Below are 21,342 nucleotides of genomic sequence, written 5' to 3'. Positions count from 1 at the left end.
TCTTCTATCTCTCAAGTTCAGGCCGCATACATGGGTCTCCTTACCATTTTACCCTCATGATAACCCTCTGAGGCTGGTTAACTTGAGGAAATGGCTGGCCCAGAGTCACCCAGCATGGCTGTTAGCAGAATGGGGATCCAGGTGACCCCAGTCCCAGCTATAACCCCTCTCCAGCATCAGACTCAGGACAGAACAGCCATTTAGAGAAACAGATCACTGGCTAAGGGTGCATCAGGGGAATAATCAGCTTCTAAAAAAGCATTTTATAAAAGTGTAAAAAGTCACAAAATGGCATAGCAAGGTGGGTTGTGTCCACGGTCTCTCTTGCTTGGATTCTCTAATTCCACACAAAATTCCCTATGCCTAAGGTAGGCAAAAGTGCAGATGGAAAACGTTTCTCTACTGACACAGGACTACAGTTTGAATACTGGGAAAGGACTATTAAATCGTACGGAGAGAGCTCTCTTGAGATAGGCCAACCTACAACATTTCCATAAGTGTAGAGTTATGGTAGAGTTAGAGAGAGAATGAGGTGGCTGGATGGAGTCACTGAAGCAGTAGGTGCAAACTTAAATGGACTCCGGGGAATGGTAGAGGACAGGAAGGCCTGGAGGATCATTGTCCATGGGGTCGCGATGGGTCAGACACGACTTCGCACATAACAACAACAAGAGTTATGGGGGGGGGGAGACGAAGAAAAGCAGATCAGAAAAGGCGCGGAGTTTGTGGAAAATATGGAATAGTAATGAGTTGGGTCACACAGGGAGGCTGTGGTAAGGACAGGCACCGTAAAGTTTGCACACCTACAAGCGGCGAATGGTAATTTCAGCCCACGATGCCTTTTGCCACGCTAGTTCTCGCAGCCAGTGCCTTTCCACGCCTCGGCATCTCACGATGAAGGTGGGGCATTGCGACTAAAGCGCGCGGCCCCCTTGGATTCCCTGACGTTTAATCGCGCTGAGCCGCATACCAAGCTGGGCGCGAGGCGGCCGTTCCCCTTTAAGGCCGGCAATTAAGTTCCCAGCTCAGGCGGAAGCCGGGGTTTGAGGCCTCCGTCAATTGCGGAAGGGCAACGGAACTGGCGCTTCTTTGACTCAGCTGGAAGCGTGACTCCGGGAGCTGCGCGGCGGATGAGACGGACCGGTCCGTGCGGCGCCACAGTAGGTTTGGAGGCCAGGCTCTCGTGCGCACCCGGGTCCCCGAGGGCAGATCCGAGGCAGCCGGGGCCCTTCGAACTCTCCGATCGCCTCTTTGCCTTCTGGGGGCTTCCAGAGAGCTCAGCCTCCTGCGGATTAAGGTTCCTTTCCTCGGTTTCCTGTGGGTGTTAATGTTAGTGCAGGGGCAGGAGCCTGGGCGTTAGGAAGAAGCCCCCCCCCACCTTGTCTGATTTGAGCCTACAAACTGTAATGGCTGTTTGTGCCTCAAGGTCAGTTTGCTGGCGATGAGTCCAGCTAGACTCTTTCCTCACCGCCGTTAAGGCTCTGGTTTCTGTTTGTTGTGTCCGGGTCTTCCCTCCTCCCTTTCTGCACAGAATTGGGCCCCTTCTGGCAGGGTTCCAGGGCTGTCCCGCCTTTCCTGCCTCAAGGGAACGCTTGTTTCATTTTTTTGATGTGGGATCCAACGGGGTGTATGTCGGGGCTGGACCGTGCAAAAGTAGGAAAAGTCAGGCATATGTTGAAAGCACCCAGTTGTGTTTTCCCAACCATTGCCCCCCCACACACATACACACTTCCGTCATCTACTGTGGCAACCTTCCCCTGCTCTTAAAAAAAAAAAAAGACCAACCCCTGAACCATTGCATTACAGTGCAATTCCAGTAAAACAAAATGGCAACCTCCCAACTCTCAGCCTGTTATTTGTGCTGGGGTTGGGTGGGTGGGCGGGGAATAGTGTGATGAAACAGTCCACCTTTGTGTATCCCCTTGTTTGTGTTGTTACAGTTTTGCATTATAAGGTGATTGTGGAATACAAAAAAATGATTTCAAACTTTGGCGGGGGAGGGGTGCTCAGCTGTGACAAAATGGCACTGGAAAATGACTGGGAGTTTTCACCACATAACAATGATTGAGAAGTTTTTAAGAAATCAGTGGGAAGTTTTCACTTCCTGTTCTTCAGCTATCACGGGTAGACACAAATCTGGGGTCAAACAGGGGGAAGAGGCACAAAGGCTCCCCCCCATGCGGAGGTAGGAAAAAAGTCCAGAGAGCCATCCCGAACCAAAAAACCAGAGGACATCGTAACATAACAGCTGAGCGAGCCTTCCATGCGGAAACAGTCCTACAGTTGCACTTAATGTGCCCCCCCCCCCCGGTATTGCTTTGATTAGGATATTAATGATGCTAGCCATTCAGTTGTGTCTGACTTTTGGCAATCCTGTGGCTCAGCCGTCGCCACACTTTTCGATCATGTGCTGCTTCTTTTTGCCCATATTGCTTAACAATGCTTAGAGCTTTAAAATGGCTCAGCAAGAATGCAACAAATATAAAAAATATAACAATCATAACATAGCATGTCAACTAGAACCATATTTAAACAGGAACACTGACACAACTTTATCCTGTCACATACTACAGGATTCACCAACACCTGAGGGGCTACTTTTACAGATCATCCTCCAGTGTGGTCTATGCAATCAACTGCTAATCATGCTGTTGACTAATAACTCTTTAAAATAATAAATGGACATGTACCTGATATGACAAAAACAGCCTCATTAGATAACCCGTGGATGTTTATTTCAGTCTACCAGGATCATCTGCTGCTGAAAGTCACCCTCCTTTGACAAAAGGGAGATTCCAGCTTTAAACTAAAACAGAATTTGTTAACAAGCCGGGCACTAAGATGCACTAAGACTCAATAGACACAGTAAATTCCTGACCATTATTAGAGTCCGACACCCTTAAGCCCAACACAGCTTTATTCAAAGTATAAGCTTTTGTGTGCACACACTTCCTCAGCTTCATACTGTAGAGTCAAACTGAAGATTAACTGAATCACAATCTGTTGTATCTGAAGAATTGTACATGCATGCCTGTGCCACAATCAATGTGTGTCCTCTTAGGCTTCCCCAAAATCTGTCTTTATTTTCTGCAAATGCAGCTACTGCTCTGACGTTTGCCATGATAGGTTCCAGCTCTAGAATTATTCTTTGGTGGGGTTATCTAAGCTCTGCAGCTGCTCCTTTCCATACTTACCTGCAATGAGAAAGCAGCCCATTAGAATAAGTTTTGGCCAGTAATGTTCTTTGAGTGGCAGAATAGAGTTACAGAGCAGCTATATTACTGGAGGGAAAAGGTAAAAGTCACTTCTCATAGCTCCCTTTGCCCTCCTAAAGATCCAGATAAAGAAAAGGAGACAAACGCATATGACCTCTGCTGAAATGGACGTCAGTGCCAAATGCATCTGTGCTAGTGACTTGATGGAGGGTGGCAAGATTTGCTTATTAGTTTTGAGTCCAGTTGGTTTACTAGACATGATGACAAGGGTGTTGGTTTCTGATTAAATAGCATCATTATGTGCCACTTAGATGCTGTCCTTGTTGTGTGTTTAGTGCTGTGCTGTCAAATCACTTTGGACGTACAGCAGCCCTAGGAATTAACGACTCTCAGAACATCTTATCCTTAACTGCCTTGCTCAGATCCTGAAAACTGAGCTTCACTCAGGTCTTGTAAACACTTTGCACCCTTTATTTCCCCAGGAGATTCTCCAAGAGATATTCTTAATCTCTCCCACGCATGCTAGATTGCACAGGTGCTGTCACGTTGGTTGCAAAGTATTTTGTTATTACTGTATGTACTGTGCTCAAATAGTGCCTGAAGCAAGCCAGTCTAGATGTTCTCAGGGAGTAATGAGTGCTGGCACTTGGTTGCCAGGGTATTTTCCAGGAAATCTTTGGTCTGAGGGAGTTTCCCAAGAAGAAAAGACACCATACCCCCCTTCCCGCCATAATGATGAAAAGCTTCTTAGTGTAGTATGATTACCAGCACAGTTGTGAGTTCCTGCTCTTTCCCTTTTAGGTATGTTCTCGGAGTTGAAGTTCTTGGTGCCGTGGGGTCATATTGCAGCCAAGGCATGGGGAGCACCGCAGGGTCGACCCGTGCTCTGTTTGCATGGCTGGTTGGACAATGCAAACACTTTCAACAGGCTAATTCCTTTACTCCCTAAAGGTATGTTGATATTATTTAATGGCAGTTCTTTTTTATATTTGAGCAAAGACTGGCATGTCATTTGTTCCTCTTCCCCTTGTTCTCTTTCAGACCACTATTACATGGCAATAGATTTTGCAGGACATGGGCTTTCATCCCACCGGCCACCTGGATTTCCATATCACTTCATGGACTATGTGGGAGATGTGCGCAGGATAGTAGAAGGTGAGCATGGTGGAATTATATATAGCATAAAGCAAGTTTTAGATTCTCAGTGCTCTTTACCCATCCTGCTCCAAGCACAGACAAACAGGTTGTCTCACAGTCCCAGACCAAGAATGATTTATGTAGAATATCTGTATTCCTACTATCAAGGATACACTTGAAAACAATTTCGAATAAAAACTAATCGAAACTGAAAACTTTATTAAAGGCAAAACACCTGATAGTACATTGAGACCTCATAGATATCAACCTGAGGGTCGAACAACCCTTTCACAGGGGTTGCAGCAGGGCAAGCAGCTTGGCCGAGGGAGGGGCCATCCACACAACAGCCTTGCAGGGTAGATGGAGATAGTGTTTGTCTGTCGGGAGCAGCGGGAAAGAGCAAGATTGGCATGATAGGACAAGAGGCAGAAACTCCAGGAAAAAAACAATGTATATACACTCATGAACAATGGATCTTTACACCATAGGTCAGTTTTAGTTTAATTTCTGTGAAAGAACACTTGCATAATTTTATGGTTGGGGGTCACCACAACATGAGGAACTGTATTAAAGGGTCGCGGCATTAGGAGGGTTGAGAACCACTGTCCTAGCAGATCTGGAAAACTGGGAAGAGTCATCTTTCAGAAGGCAGTCCTCTAGGAAGCTCAGTCCCAACTGTTTGGAGATTTATAAGCAGGATAAAAATACAGTGTCGGTACCAGCCAACAATTGGTAGCCCCTGAAAGACTGGTACCGACAATACAGGGAATATATATTAACTTTGGAGATAACATGGATATGATGTGCTAATTTGCAACGGAATGTTAAACTGAAACAGGATCTCGGGTGGTTACCAGTCACCACCAGCAAGGCCAGACAGAGGAAGAAGCAGCAGCTGCTCACTTCCATTGTACTTGGATGCAAGCCGTATTGAACATCTTTTAAATTATATTTTAATTATTATCTGTATTAGCTTCAATAGCACTAACTACTTTAAGTGCCAATGTCTGGCTAAAATTCAGCAAATGCAATGAATAATCCTCTGCTGAGTTTACCAAGGCCGTTTTTTCTAGCCAAGAAGTAACCATTTGCTTCTCATCAACACTTTGCTAGTATCATCTGTTTTTCAGAGGACTCAGACATTCCACAAGGTATTCCCATCTGGGAGCGCTGCAGTCTGGGCAATATGGGCTAATCTGTCTTTAAATAGGCCGGCCTCTCTGCAGCATGTGAGAATCTGATGATCAGGTTTATTTCAGAAGCTTTATTCTTTATCTTTTAGCATTGAAGTGGAGGCAATTTACTCTCATGGGCCATAGTCTAGGTAAGTGGCTTGCATTCCCAGAACTATTTTTTCCCAAAAGCTAGCAAATAATTAACTTTCAGGCCACCCTTTTGGAACATGTAGTAGTATTTTTATGAGGTGTTAAATGTCTCTCTTATTTGCTGACATAACTCATGTAACCTGGCTCAGTTCCCTGATTTACTAGCTTGCTTCATCTCATGTGTGTGTGTGTGTGTGGGGGGGGGTCATGATAGAACTTCCTTGGCATTGGCTTCATATTCTATATCTAAACTGCGCTCCCTGATCTCTCATACAGGTGGAACTGTGGCAGGAATGGTGAGTAATATTTTTTTAAGTGTTACCTATAGAAAACTCATTTTTCTCCATTAAGTTTTTTGCTATTTAGATAAATCCTTTGTCGGCTCTCAAGAATGAAGCTGCCCAAGTTGACTCTTAGCAATAGCAAAACCACAAATTAAAGCATCCACACTTCACGCCAACTGAACAACAGTGAAAATATCCCCCAACTAGCAACAATAAATGAATGTGATCTGAACCCGTAGAATCATGGAATCAGAATAATAAAGTTGGAAGGTACCTCCTGGGTCATCTAGTCCAGCCCCCTGCACTATGCAGGACACTCACAACCCTATCAATCATCCACTGCAACCTACCACCCCCTCAAATCTTCACAGAATCAGCCTCTCCATCAGATGGCTATCCAGCCTCTGTTTAAAAACCACCAAAGATGGAGAACCCACCACCTCCCGAGGAAGCTTGTTCCACTGAGAAACTGCTCTGACTGTCAGGAACGTCTTCTGGGTGTTTAGACAGAATTTCTTTTGAATTAATTTAATCCCATTGGTTCTGGTCTGACTTCCCAGCGGGCGGCAGGAAGTCAGGGTGCCAGCGGGAAAGCAAGTGGAACAGGGGCTAACGTGGCGGCGGCAACATCCCTCGGCAAAAGACTACCCCCCCCCCGCCTCAGTAAAATTGTCAAGCATTGACCGGTCCCCGGTGATAAAAAGGTTGGGGACCACTGCCTTAGATGACACGGTGGAGACTCTAGTTTACTTTGTGGTAGTCTGAAGAACACAAGGAAATAAATGCCTGGGATAAAGGAATCATGCCTGGGATAAAGGAACTAAACTATTGTCCTCTTCTTGGGTCTTCCTAGTTCTCATGTATTTTCCCTGAAATGGTGGACAAGCTGATCCTGGTGGAATCGTACGGCTATTTCCCAGCACCTAAGGTTGGATGCTTTTCTCTTTTTACAACACTCTTGAGAGCAATCAAGTCATGGATAGGGTTGCTGGGAAACAATCACACATCTGTGAAACACAATGTTTACTCCCCACCAAGATAATATTTTTGTTATGTGCCAGGAAGAAAGTACTATGTGATTAAATGCGTGAAGCTGCCTTCTCTACTTTGACTGCAGTGGCTCTTGGTGGTCTCAAGTGGAGGTCTTTCACATCACCTACTGTTTATAACCACAAATGCCATGGATGAAACCTGCAACTAGCAGAGGCTCTTACCACTGAGCCACAAACCCTCCCCTAACAATAGGTGCAAAACAGCTCCACCCCTGACACTTCTGTTTCCTAGGATGTGAATACATCCTGAATGCTACTATGGCAACCCTGGATTGTAATGTAGCCTGAATTTCTAAATGTATCAGAAAATGAGCTTTCATATCACAGAAATTGTATGTGCTACTGGTGGGACAGGAGTTCAGAAGTTCCGTGTGCATTTCACAAATGTTGCAGTCATAAAGACTGTTCTCTTAATATTGCTTTGCTCTCCATGATGCTTTTTGTTGATCCAAATGGAATGTGCTTCCATGATGTTTGCAGTTCAAATCTGAACTGCTCTAGTTTCTGACAAGACAGGAATTTTTGTTAAAAACCACTTCCAGACTCTGTGATTGTTCATTGGCTGTCTTGTTCTCAGGGTGATGAGAGGGCCCCAGGATTAAATAGACAAAAGAAGTCAAGCTCCCCACTCACCTCTAAAGATGCCTCATCAATATTAGAGGTGAGGCTTGAGGTGTTCTGTTATTCAGTGGGGTGGATCCATTGTCAGCTGTTCTGCCTCTAATGACATTGCCCTGTCTTGTTAATATGTACTGTTAACCTCAGGAGGTGCTAGCTGCTGCTGGTGGTCTCTGAGTATTCTGTAAGAAGTTTTGGTTGTAAAGAGCTACAGAAAGAAGATTATTGTTTCTGATTTGCAGGAGTACGAAAGGTTGCTGAAGCCCAAAAGGCAGCTGTTTGAGGATATGCTACGTTTTGAGGCAGACAAACAATATTCCACTAAAGTGCGTAGCCCCGAAGAGGCACTTGAGAGGTGAGTTCTTTTTTTCTGACAAACCTCTCTTTGGGACACAAGTGAAGTTATTTAAATTGTGTTGTTGCCCTCCACCTCCAGCTTGCCCTCATGCGTGAAGCTTGATTGAAAGAAGCCTTGATTTCAGAAGCCTTTAACTGAGGGGTGTTTGTTGTTGTTGCCATGCTCAGATGCAGGCTCTGGTCAACTTGGATTCTGAATCACAAAGTTGTGCTTCTAAAAGCAACACTAAATTGGGATGAACCAAAACTTCATTTTGGCCAGCTGCTCACATTTGCACTTCACGGTAAACTGCAGCCTGATACAAGGCTTCTGAAACCAGGAAGTTTGCAGTCATCCTTTGCACACAAGGAAAAGAGGGAAGGGAGCACACAACCATGGCCAGTTGTTCGCACCCATCCTGAACAGGCAGGGATTTGTTGTAGTGTACAAATGCAGCCTTATCCAACCCTAAGAGTAAACTATGGGGTGACCATTTACATGGAGTTATCATCAAGAATGATATTTTCTCATCTGTTTTTGCAGTGACAGATATTTGCATGTTCTTGCCTGTTTTCCCCAGACTATTAAAGGCAAACCCAAACCTAACAGAAGAGAGTGGGAAAATATTGCTGCAGCGGGGGACAACTGAAGTGCCTGGAGGTAAAGCATTAACATAGTGAATTGACCACTGTGTAATAGTTTGATAGCAAGGCTAGCAGAGCCTCCTGTTTGGGTGGCACTAGAAAGTTGCTGCCATTGATTGGACCCATGGTCTGCCTCTATGAAGCCAAGGTCTGCAGCTTGGGGCCCTGTAATTCAATCAAATATGCCTTCAAAAATATGATATATGCAAGTTAAGGTATTTTTGGAGTGGTAGGTGGGATGCTAAAAGAGCCTGTAAAAGGGAAAGGATGGAAATGAGCTGTTTCCAGTAATCCTAGTGTGAACTATGCACTAAAACGATTGCACAGGATCTTTGGGCTGCAGAAACCTGATGGGTCAGGAAGCATGTCATGCTATATTGTATCTTTTCAGTTATGCAAGTAGCCTTTATCAGGCAGACTTCTGTTGATCTTTTGATGTCATTTGGATTTTCAGTTATAAGAGATGGCTGGCCTCAGGCATCAACCATGTGACAGCTGTCCTGGCTTCATGGTTTAATCATTCATGTGTTCTCATTTCCTCCAGGTCTGGTCTATAACAGAGATATAAGAGCTACTTTGGTAAGTTCTGCTGTAGTTGATGTTTATTTCTATGTTGATTATCCAGCCAAAAGGGTATCTTGGGCATGGGCCTTGGTTCCAACTTCTGATCAGCTTGGAAATCTCAAGCCATTTGTAGTCTGTCTCGCTTCCTCATCTGTCAAACCTACCGCCATGCACACATTTGAAAAAATGTGAATATTTTTTCCAACCTATTTTAACCCATCCCCTAAAGAGTTTGTGAAGATCGAATAATTACTTATAGAACTATTTGCCTATTAAATACTGCTTTGCAAAAATGGATGGCAATGCCTAGCAAGGTGGGTACATCCTGCCATCATACAAATTTTACATCAATACCAAAGTGGCCAGGGATACTGAACTTTCTCAGTTGTGGGGGCAGAGGATGTACTTATGTTGGGTAGTGTCTCCCCCACTATCAAACCCTGACCTGGACAGTTCTGGCAAGCCAGATCTCATCAAATTTCAGATGTTCCACAGGGTCAGCCTTGGCTAGTATTTGAGTGGTAGACCATCATGAAAAGCCAGGGTTAATCCACAGAGGCAGGTAATGACAAATGACTGCTGAATATCTCTTTCCTTGAAAATGATGTGGGAGTCACCATTGGTCAGCTAAGTTGATGGCCATTTAAAAAAATATATATTTTCATGACATATTTGGGAAGCCCCCCTGAGCATGCATATACATTGTCTTTGGCTGACCCCACTTTGCTGTACTGATTTGACCGTGAAGTTCAGCAATAGAGGGAATAAGCTGGAGACTTGGGAGGAAAGATGGGGGAAGGAATTCTTGGGAGTGATTATCTGCCACCAACCAAATCTCCCTCTGCAGGATTCTATAAGTTCCCAGGGGATGAAGCAGGCTAGTTTCCTGTTACAGTCTCCTTTTAATTAACTCTCATCTCTTCTCATTAGTCTGTCTCCTAGAGGACACTTGCTTAAGCAGGCTGGTTCTTGGTGAATTCAAAAGAACCATGCAACAGAATCGGTTGTAAAGATGAATAAAATTAAGCACCGCAAATTATCATTGCACTGTAAGGACCAAAACTACACATGCCTTTTTGTAACAAATTAGGTCCAGGTTCCCCAGGCCTGACTTGCTTTCCATGCAGATTCAGCAGGGATTCCCAACCAAGGGTCCATGGACCCCCAGAGGTCTGTGGGAGCTCGGGGGGGGGTGGCTTTTCCCTTCCTGGCTTAAAGGACTCAGACAGAAGCTACGGAACTGGTCACTCTCCAGAGTGTGAGTTCATTTGTGGTTTGTTTCTGGGAGGGGCTAAGCCTGCATGCCTACTCCTGGCTTGAACTGCCTCCTATTTCTCTCCTCCTCAGGCCTCCTGCTGCCTGTCCATTAACATGGTGATGTCACTTCCAGGGGGCATGGTCAGGTGGCATCGTTTCTTTTAGGGGCTTCTCCACAATCAAAAGGTTGAAAAAAGCTCAGCTAAAGTAACATTTTAAGTATCTGTACCATTCTTTCTGCCCCAATTTAGCTTCCTTCATGGAAGCCCAGTCTTGAAGTGGTCTATAAGATGCCAGGATCTGGGACTGAACCTAGGGGTGCCAGAAATCATTTGGAGTCTTTCTGAAAAAACTGCTGCATGCGTTTTCAACCATTTTCTTGTAACTCTGAGGATATTAAGTTCCACAGATTATTCCACACTTGCAGAAACCTGTATAACCAACTTTGTCTGACTTTGTATTTTTATTTGTAGCACAATCATAGTTTTGTGACTTTGGACCAATCTTTGATCTTCTTGAGACATATCCAAGCTGATGTACTGATGATCATGTGAGTGATTCACAGATATAACCAGAAGCCACTCTTTCTTGCCCTTCCCTTCTCTCATGCAACGATTCTAGGTTGTAAAAAGCCACTGCTTCACTGTTCTGCCACAAGACTCAGGCTAAGGACAGTCTAAGGAGCACAGCTGGGGTACCTGTACCTTTAAGTGCAAAATAGATGGTGTATATTAAATGGCTGCGCAGTACAGTTGCCCTGTTCCTATGACTAGCTTGGCCTTGACTGCGCAAAACAACAACAATGCAAGCTACCCACAAATCTGGTGAGAACTCCAGCAAGCCCCTTTTCTATTTTGCATAATCAGGGCATCCAGATAGTCTCACGGTTGGTATTTCTTTCTAGAGCACAAGACGGGCTTTTCTCCATTGAGTCTAAGAATCTACCCAATGTGAAACCCCTGCAAGAGGCATTCAGGACCTACCTAAAAGAGGTGAGCAAAGCTGGCTACCCTGCCCAACACATACTTCCTCTAGACTACATGTGCAGCCTTTTGACTCATGCTGGTACTTTAGAGTAAGGAAGCCACCTTTATCTTGCTATGCATATACTAGGGTGGGAGGGAAAAGAATGCTGTGAGTAGGGCTGTGCAGGTACCAGACGTGTGACTGCACAAAACATGGTACTGAGCACAGGTTCTTGTTTAAGCAAGCAGATTTATACCCTTTAAAATTGCTGAGAATCAAGTGTTTTAAATTTTACCCCAGGGTTTGGGAGGGGAAATAGCAAGCTTCCAATGGCAGGGCTGTTAACACAAAAAATACACAATGGGCACAAAATATATAGAAGTCTTTATATCCATACTGCATCACAGCATTTTGGTTCTGTGAACACAGATCTGGTCAAGAATTCCTTCATCCACTGAATAGCTTCTAACCTTGCACTCTGAGATCAATAACCCAGTCTTTCTCATTGTATTTTCCCTCACTCTTAGCGTTACAGCTTCGTCAAGGTACCTGGGAATCACTGTGTCCACTTGAATGAACCGGAAGTTGTAGCCGGGGTCATCAGTACCTTCTTAAGTAAAGGCAAGTGTTCCAAAGCCAGGCTGTAGCCAGCATCTCTGTCTTCCCTGCCAAATGTCCAGTGGATGAGTTCTTTGGAAAGAACCAGCTCTTCCTATTTCTGGATTGAGGACAACATGGCCACTGAACTCACTACAGGACTCTTCTTTTGGGGCAGAGGGATACTAGATTGCACTGGAAACAGCTGCAGGAGTCTGTAAAAGTTGTGGAGGAAATGTGGCCCCATCTACTGTTGCCAAGAATGTGCCTTCAAGCAGAAATGACAATCTTGCTGGCTCTCACATACTGGTTTTGTTGAATGCCTCCGCCAGCTTTGTGCTTAATTAATGCACACAGGCCCTGTGGGACCCCGTGAGCTACAGGGTGCAGTTATTTGTACTGTTTTTGGCACAGTAGGTGTCTTCTGTCTGAAAACCCATGTTCTGAACAGCCAACAGATGTCAGTTCAATAAAAGTGAGGATTACCTTCTAGTGCTAGTTGAGGGTGAAGCATGGTTTACCATTACTTTTGGAGAAGGTACTATCACTAGGTCCAGCAGCTGCATCATTCAAGAGTACAACATCTCCAGTTTTATTGGATTCACAAGAGCAGCCACATTCTGAATATTGCTTTCTTGCTGTTGGCTACCAACATGAATACTATAGCAACCACACACTATACTACATAAAACATTTAGCATAACTGCCAATGGAGTACTATATTAACTGTTTTAAGGTGGCTGCTTAGGAGTGAGAGAAGCAACTACACATATGCACACTGACTGCAAATTATCTGTACAGCTACATTTATTTACAATTTAAAATGTACAGCTGTTTTTCTTTCAACCAATCAGCAGTCACCATGGTCCACTATTGGGTGACATCAAATTTGTCAGAGGAATCCCTGAAGCAAGGTCCACGGGCCTATCATAGGGTGGCCTATTTGTGATCTGCAGGCATCACACAGTTGGAACAAAGATGACTTCATGCTTGGACCCTACAGCTGCTCACTTTTATTAGTCACAGTCCAGGAGGCAGTGATGGGGAGTGAGCAAGTATTCAGGTTAGCTTATCAGAAGCTCAATGAAAACCTTTCTGCTTGTGACTTCTCACTGTGGCTCCCCTCCTTTGGGGAACAGCTGGAGAGTCAGTATGGCTGGAACTTCCGCTGTGCTCGCATGAGTGCAATTTTCTGCTTGTCCTCTTCAAATTTCTTCCTCAGCTGGGCTATGTCTGAAAGAGAGAAAGCAGAGACTGGATTAGGCAGAAGAAGATGAGCTGAATGAATGACACACCCCTGAGGATTTCATCTGTCAAGCACTTTAAAACAATTTTGTTCCTAATTATTCCAGCAGTACACAAAATCAGAATAACACTTGAATGTGTTAGGAAGAGTACTTGTGTACTGCTGGAATGATTCTTTCTGGGAAAGCCTTTCTGTTATTCCCAATTTGAAGTGCTGTGAAGTCCTCCTGAGGGTGTCAAATACTGTGTTCCTCCTGTAATGAAGATTCAAATGAAACCCACCATGAATCGAGGGCAGGTTCGATCAAGACTCAGCAAACGGGCAGTCTGACTGCAGAAATTCTTCTGTGCTCTTCCCAGCTCCTTTGCTGCTTGTCACCAGCAGGTGAAACAAACTCATAGTCTTGGGAAGTACTTATAATGTGCTAGGTTTTAATCATATGAATGTTCAACATGATCCCTATACCTTGTATTGCATTTTCAAACAAAAGCCGGTATTTACACAAAGAGAAACAAACAAGAAGTCATGAGCTAAAACTCACACCTTTATACTATATGCATCCTGCCATCTATCCACAGGATCTCAGCAAGGCACATTCAAAAGATAGAAGCCCTCTTTATTCTGCAGCTGCTTACATTTTGGCCTGGCTTCAAGCTGGCACATTATGAAAGCAACTTCAGTTCCACACATCAGCTCCTTCCACTCCATCTATAACAAATCCCGTTGGACTGAGGCAGATAGAAAGTTACTCACGCTCCCTCTTAGTCTCACGATGCTGCCACGCATAGAAGTTGAGAAGCTCCTTGCGTGCTCTCTTGTGCTTCTCTCTTTCCAGTGCCCGCAGGTTGGCTGCCTCTGTCCGTGGGAGTCCAGGCCTTCGTCCTTTCCTGGTCACCTTCACCCACCCATCCTCATCTGGGACCCCATCTTCATTTTCAGCGTTCGCATCTTCCTGTGTGAAGAAAGAGAATGCTGGAAGGAAAAAGCGGTGCTTCTCCAGCTTGTGGGGAAAGGGCTGCTTGGATTTCACATGTCTCTGTGTACATCACATGAACACTGTGTACATTCCAGATGGCATGCTACCTGAATTTCACAGCTCTCGAGTGAAGGGATTCTAACACTAGCCCCTTTGCCATGCAAGGTGGCCAAAAAAGGGCTTGATGAGGACCTGTGGTACCAACTAGGTAATACAATCGAGGTGATCCTCCAGACTTCTTTAGCTCAAGGTTCCCCAGGTTTATCCTCCAGGCAGGCAGGTCAAACACACTACAGTAGATAATATGCCAGAGAATATCCATCATTTAATGAAAGGCTGTGGCAATCCAGCAATCCCTACCTCAGCAACCTTCTGGTCATAGGCTTGCATGAAAGCATCCACCTCTTTCTTCAGCTCAGCAGGATCGATGACTGAAGCAGCATACCCAGCAATCCATTCTGAAATGGGGGGAAAGGAATCAGTAACCACTGCAAGTGTTCTCAACAAGTTATGCAAAGCAGTGTCTGCGGGAGCCCAAGAAGCCCTTCTTAACACATCCTGACCCTATGGTATTTATTTATGTATTGTATTTATATACCACCCTTCCTGAAGGCTCAGGGCATCTCAGGGCAGTTTACATGAAACAACAAAATGGTACAGGTAACACACTACTGCTTTGCACATGAAGTTTCAAGCAAGACACTCACATAAGCAAGACACACTGTGCAAAAGCTTCCTATGACTTTGAGGAAACTAGGTTTATTTTAGACCTTCCCCTCAGTTACCAGGTTTCTAAAGGTAGTGAGTGTCCAGTTCTGGGAGGTAAGTTTTCTGGTGTACAAGTAAACTATGAAGGTCAATAAGGCAGGAATTAGAGCCTCTTGTGGCGCAGAGTGGTAATGCAGCAGACATGCAGTCTGAAAGCTCTGCCCGTGAGGCTGGGAGTTCAATCCCAGCAGCCGGCTCAAGGTTGACTCAGCCTTCCATCCTTCCGAGGTCAGTAAAATGAGTACCCAGCTTGCTGGGGGGTAAACGGTAATGACTGGGGAAGGCACTGGCAAACCATCCTGTATTGAGTCTGCCATGAAAACACTAGAGGGTGTCACCCCAAGGGTCAGACATGACCCGGTGCTTGCACAGGGGATACCTTTACCTTTAAGGCAGGAATTATATATCAACAACAAAGATTTATAAGTAAGTTTCAAGGAACAGATCTGTAGCACAGTTCTCCAGAAAGACAAAATAGAAATCTCTCCGAGGCCCATTAATTTAGAGAGTAGTTTCAATTTTCCTTAATGCTTTCCAGTATAAATGGGCTTTTATCAGTTAGCCACTAGGCTGGATCCTAACAATCCCAAACTTTCCCAAGAGTCAGGCTAAGTGGCACAAGGTTTGCTCACTGCCAGAGAAAGGTGCAATCACTGGGTACTCTTGTCTGTCAGAAGTAGAGCCAAACCACTTTGCCACACTACCAAGCACTACCCATTACTCTGTTGGCTCTTTCCTGAGTTCTTGCTGTTTTCTCCCTGAGGCTGAACTGAACTGCTGCTGTGTTTCCCTCTGATATTCCATCCCCTTGCTCAAAGGTGAGATTGGATGCAGGATGACTCTACCTTTAAGAAAAATAAGCACCCAATTTGGATGGAATCAGTTACTTTTCAAGGTCAACCTTCCTACAATCAAAGAACTCTGAACTGCACATGTGGTTTCATGCCCCATTTTGTCCTACAAGGCAGGCCAGGCTGAAAGTCACCCAGTAAGCCTCATGGCTGAACAAGGAAATGAGCCCATCTCCTCCAATTGCCCAATTGCTGCAGCTTCCCATTTCCACTAATAGGAATGGAGCCAGCTCATTGGGAGGGCAGTCTAAAAATCTAATAAACTAACAATTTAATCTACACACCTGAAGGCCTGGATTAAAAAAAACACAGTTGGTCTTATTTATTTGGTTTATAAACAGCCAAGATTCACTAACTTACTTTGAATTCCAGTGTGCACAGGATAACTGACAGAAGAGATCAGTAGGGGGCCCCGTGTTGATAAGGATTGGGCAGCCCGTATACCAGCTGGACTCTTGAACACCACATAGGCCACCTTAAATCCCTATAAAACGGAAAATGCATTTGTGCGGGCTGAAAGAAACGAGGCCCACTTACATATAGCCCAAAGAATGAGAAGGGTCAGGGTTGTGCTCAGTGGCACAGCCTCTGCTTTGCATGCAGAAAGTCCCTGGTTCAATCCTTGGCATTGCCAATTAAAAGCTTTGCTAAGGTCGTGAACAGCTCAAGGGTGCTCCCCTTCCCCAACAAGCTTTTACCTACATTATTTACCCACCACTCTCTTGCAACCTGCAATCCCCCAGTCATGCTCAGTGTTCTCAATTTACCATCATCGTCTTAGTGTTGAAGAACTTGGACTCGGGTGCTTCTGTTTTTTCTCCCAGTCTCGGCTTTTGGCACATTTCCACAGACTGTACAGAACAGCAGCTGGAGAACAGCCTCGACAAGCATTCCTTCAAACAAAATAAGAGTTGAGCACAATAAATGGCTATTCAAAGATTAGAGAAATTACTCTGTGGTTAGGGTAAGACTACACTCTCTCTTGGTATGGGATCCCATTAAGGTACCTGGAAAACAGACACATTCCCAGCCGATCCTAAGGTAAAGTTTTCTTTCTTAATTGCTACCAATAGAATGCCCTGCACCTTTCCTTCCACAACAGAGCTATATGTCCATCTCCTTTCTGGCTATTTTCATGGGACAATATATTTGAACAACAGGAAACCACGAAGAGTCATACTCACATCCCCTGCCTGCTGTCCTTTGCGGAAATCAGCTGAGGCAGACATTTCAAAGTCCTGAATGAGAAATTCTATAGAAGCTGATATCCTATGTATTTCATCCTATAGCTAGAGTCATAAGTAAAGACAAACTGAAAAGTACAGGACTATTTAGAGCCTCAAATCACTACAATAAAATAATAAAATAAAATACAATAAGAAGTATTGTGCTACTTCAGACCAACACGGCTACCCATTTGAATCTATCCAATCACTACAGTGGTAAATCCAGCCATCAAGTTTTACACTGGCCACAATGTAGAGATAAGTGTTGTATCAGAAAGCATGGCACTTTATTTGCATTTAAATTATGCTGTCTGAAAATTCCATAGTATAAACAAATACTCCAGCAAAATTGTATTTTCTTTAGAAAAAAAAGAGCAATTCATACATACTAGCAGTACCTTTAGAATGGTCAGTGCATATTTCAAGCAAATTTTGTGGCAACTTTGAAAGATAGGCCAAAATGGGGATCCACAGGGAGTGGTCTGCTGCAGGTGTCGCCCTTCCCCCCTGTGCCGCTGGCCACCTCAGGCTTGAACGGCCACTGAAGCACCATCCAGTCTGCTGCAGCACCATCCATTCTGCCCTTTCAGCATTCTCCTCCCCATCCTCCTGTATGTGTCAACCAGCAACCATCTCCTCGACAACAAAAAATTTTTCCACACATCCTCAGATCCCTCCAGCCCTTTCCACAGTCCCACCCACACAGCTGCACTGTCAGCAGTTTCCAGATGCAAACTGTATGCAAAAAGCAAACCCATTCTAACCAGAACATCTTCCAAGACAAGGTGCTGAGTGGCTTTTACCTACTTGTTAAGCCAACCCGTCTCATCCAGGCAGCTGAAAGGAATAGGCTGCACGGGAATACAGGGTTGTTGTTGGGTTTTTTTTGGGGGGGGGGAAGGGGTTGATTTTTTTCTCAGGCCAGATTTACTAGGATTTGCCATACATTCAGTAGCCAGAAGAATGTATGGACTAAACTTCCTCTTCGCAAGACCATTCTCTTTCTGGAGCACTCAAAAATAAGTACCACTGTGTGTCTGTTTTAGGTGAAAAAGTCTCTCCTTCCCTGTTCTATATATACTCACCTCTGTGCAATATGGTGGGACATTGAGGATGAAAAGAGTGCGGTTTGGAGGCCTATTAGGATCTGTTTCCTCTCTGACTTTGTGCTGTTTCACGTAGAGGTAGTGAGGAGATTGGTGTTTTTCAGAGAATTTCACTGGAATAGCTAAACAAAGCAAGGACCACAAAAAGAACTCTTTAAACTACATCAAAAACAATGGGGCCTAACTTCATCCATATAATTCAATGATTTTAACCACAAGCCTTCTTACTCAAGTTACTAGCTTGTAATTTTCAATCTTAATCTCTCTCTCAACAAAGCTCCTGGGCATTCTCCAAAGCAGACTAGCACCTAAGCAATGGCAAAAGGCTAATGACGCAGGTTCTCAGTGAAAACTGCTTCATCAGCAAGCTGCCACCACAGCATGGAATCTTCACTCTGAATCTGAACTTAGGATTTATATAAATAAAATATTTTAAAACAATTTTTAAACAAGATGTTCATAAAAATCCTGCTAGTCCTGCAGTGGAATATCTTGTTAGGGTTACACATAACCTACTCCCTGATGTCTTACTGTTGGCTCCACCTCCTGGGGCAGCCATTCTGCAGTTTGCACCCATCCCCTTGTGTTAGAATTCTAAAGGTGCCTACAGTCTCCAACAGGTAACCGAACGCATTCGAATGCTTAGAACAAATTATGTGAGGGTTAAGAGGAGTTAAATCCTCCCAACATGGCTAATCACGCTCTGTTGCTTCAGAAATCAGAAATTCTCCCCATCCTGTTTCATTGCTGCTACGGAGGCTAGAAGATGGGAAGAAGGGTTGGGGGGAGGCGAGGCAAAACAGAACTCCGCTCTCCTCACCAACGCACACATTGGGTTGTGGAAGTTAGTCCCCCCTCCAGCCCAGGTCACATCAATGAACAAGGCAGACACAGGGAGAGCAAGCAAGTGTGCGCTCACAAGGGGAAATACTCCTCGCACTTAGGGGAGGAGGAGGAGGAGCCGCCAGCTGCAGGAAATGGGCCAAGACAGAGGAAGAGTTTCGACGGTCACGCTTCAGACCCGGAGCAACAACCACTCACCCGTATACCCTGACGGAGCAACAGGCGCTCCGCCGTCCCCACGCCTCCTCTTGGAAGTCGCCATTTCCGAGCACCAGGAGGAAGCCTCGTCATCGCCCAGTTCCTGTGGTAGCAAAGCCTCCTGGGAGCTGTAGTTTCCTGCGTGAGTCCGGGAAGAGTGGGAGGCGAACGACTCTCCTCGTCTCATTAGGGGGAGGCGTCTTTAAATCGGCCCGGTCAGTCCTGCCTGCTTTTGGGATTCTGGGCATTTTAGAAAATGATGAGGGCAGAATGAATCTCCGTTCGCTTTTAAAGCTTGGACATATTATTGCTCAGTATGGGAGTTTTGATAGGCCTTTGTCAAAAAGACATCCACAGAAACTAGCGGGGACAAAATGTCACCCTCGCTCGTGTGGGCGCGTTGAAGTAGCGCCTACTCAGCGTCCATTGGGCATTTTCCATTCCATTTCGGATTATTTTCTTCGGAAAAATTCAGTTGCTTTGATGGGATGGGATGTTCGGGTGCAGGACTGAAATGTGATGACTTGGACCGTTATAAGGGATTAGCGCGACCTAGTTTGCTGAGAGGGAAGAAAAATCCATACTGAATGTAACACGAGGTCCAGGCAACAAAGAGAAGTTCCCCTTAGAGAAAATGCATTTGGGAGGGTGGAACCCCCCACCCCCCCAGCTCTAACCCGTATTTCTAGGAATTTCCCAAACCAAGATATATCCTTGTGTTTTCACTGAGCCGTGCTTCAGTTCCAGGTGGACAATAAGGAAATATATTTACTGTATAATCCTAAACTGGTCTACTCAACTGGACTTACTCCCAGTCTGGTGTTCTTAGAAGTTGCACTGTCAAGAAATTAAAATTTCAGCAATGATATTCTCATTAACACACCCCGGTATTCCTTAAATGAACACTAATTCTCTTGTGATGATGCTGATATCATCCAGCCTGTACAGGAAAATGTATTTATCAGGATTGTTTTGAACTGAGTGTGTGCTATTAATAGCTTTACAGTTAGGTCCTATTACCATTAAGGCAGCTGTTCTATACCTAAGATCCAAGGAATTCTGTGGGGATGCATTGCTTTGTAAATTAGGAAGCCATTATTTAAAATAAAAACAAAAACATTTCTGCTTCTGGTCTGCCTCTCAAATGTTAGTCTGTTTAGCAAGTATTTTTTCCTCCATGTATGTGCTACCAGAGCTTCCACTGGTCACAATTTCCTTCTAGAGGGAACTTTTAAATGTTGTTACAGTTAATGGAATGAGAAGTTGGAAAATATTTATGGCCCCCAGAAGCTGCTGTATTTGACAGTTTGAGCTGCCTCTCACAATATAAAGGAGAAGCTCATTTTGCTGGCACATGTGGTTTGATCTATTTCTTTCTAGGCTCCTTATACCACATACAATCAAACAGAACTTGCTTCAAAGTTTCTGTGATCACTAAACCACAACTGCAATATCTATTTGAAAAAAGGTACCCCCAACATATAGTCTTCAGAGATCATGGATGGTAGCACATTTAATTTTGCAAGCATAATTACTTACCTGCATCTTGAACTATAAAGTTAAACAAGTATTTTGAGATTGTAAAGAACAGTGGGATTCCATATGAAGAGTAGGGCAAATGTGCCTACCCTAGCAGATGGTAATATTTATATCAGTCCTCCTAATTAGCTGCTTGATAGTCTTACAGGCTACGCTAGCTCAATAACTACTTTCTCTGGGCATTGAATGATACTCAGTTTTTCTATTATAGCCCGATTCCATGAACTGGAGAAATTATCTTACTTCATGTAATGTAATAAACTGTTAGGGGATTATCACATGGAGATGTTCCCTTTTTCTTGTTATGATTTGGTATTTTTTACATCCTCTTGTAATGTCCACTAAACCTTTCATAGGGTCCCTGGCCCTAAGATTTGCCTGGCCTTAACCTGGGCCAAGGACTTTTTGGTCCTGGTCCTGACGTGGTGGAATGAGCTCCCAGAAGAGCTGAGGACCCTGTTGGGACTTCCACAGTTCTGCAGGGCCTGTAAGATGGAGCTCTTCCACCAGGTCTTTGGGTGAGGCCAGGCCTTGAGATCAGCTGGGCCTCTCCATAGGATCAGGTCCCCGCACTTACACCTGTGAACCCCATT

At 44.6% G+C, this 21,342-nt stretch overlaps 2 protein-coding genes across 5 annotated transcripts; one reads left to right on the top strand and one right to left on the bottom strand.

The window, feature by feature from the left end:
- Nucleotides 1-1,003: 1,003 nt before the first annotated feature.
- SERHL2 (serine hydrolase like 2) lies at nucleotides 1,004-12,488 on the top strand. Of its 4 annotated transcripts, none has more exons than XM_077339305.1 (13): nucleotides 1,004-1,297; nucleotides 4,017-4,166; nucleotides 4,257-4,370; nucleotides 5,635-5,676; nucleotides 5,954-5,973; nucleotides 6,815-6,889; nucleotides 7,591-7,674; nucleotides 7,874-7,986; nucleotides 8,549-8,628; nucleotides 9,157-9,191; nucleotides 10,907-10,983; nucleotides 11,338-11,425; nucleotides 11,927-12,488. In XM_077339305.1, the coding sequence occupies exons 2-13, from the start codon at nucleotides 4,019-4,021 to the stop codon at nucleotides 12,044-12,046; spliced, it is 996 nt and encodes a 331-aa protein (XP_077195420.1). In that variant the 5' UTR covers nucleotides 1,004-1,297; nucleotides 4,017-4,018; the 3' UTR covers nucleotides 12,047-12,488. The 4 variants fall into 4 exon arrangements, with proteins under 4 accessions (XP_077195420.1, XP_077195419.1, XP_077195422.1 ...); XM_077339304.1 differs by having other exon boundaries at nucleotides 1,012-1,160; XM_077339306.1 differs by having other exon boundaries at nucleotides 1,287-1,426.
- A 297-nt stretch (nucleotides 12,489-12,785) lies between these two features.
- On the bottom strand, nucleotides 12,786-19,373 carry RRP7A (ribosomal RNA processing 7 homolog A). Its single transcript, XM_077339308.1, has 7 exons — nucleotides 19,211-19,373; nucleotides 18,149-18,291; nucleotides 16,605-16,730; nucleotides 16,198-16,321; nucleotides 14,579-14,676; nucleotides 13,996-14,194; nucleotides 12,786-13,229 (listed from the first exon to the last, which is right to left on the bottom strand). The coding sequence occupies exons 1-7, from the start codon at nucleotides 19,272-19,274 to the stop codon at nucleotides 13,144-13,146; spliced, it is 840 nt and encodes a 279-aa protein (XP_077195423.1). The 5' UTR covers nucleotides 19,275-19,373; the 3' UTR covers nucleotides 12,786-13,143.
- Between the last annotated feature and the right edge of the window lie 1,969 nt (nucleotides 19,374-21,342).

This window comes from Paroedura picta, chromosome 5 (genome assembly GCF_049243985.1).
Source record: "Paroedura picta isolate Pp20150507F chromosome 5, Ppicta_v3.0, whole genome shotgun sequence".
Classification (NCBI taxonomy): domain Eukaryota; kingdom Metazoa; phylum Chordata; class Lepidosauria; order Squamata; family Gekkonidae; genus Paroedura; species Paroedura picta.
Note: the sequence above shows the minus strand (reverse complement) of the source record. Positions and strands in the feature narration are given on the sequence as shown.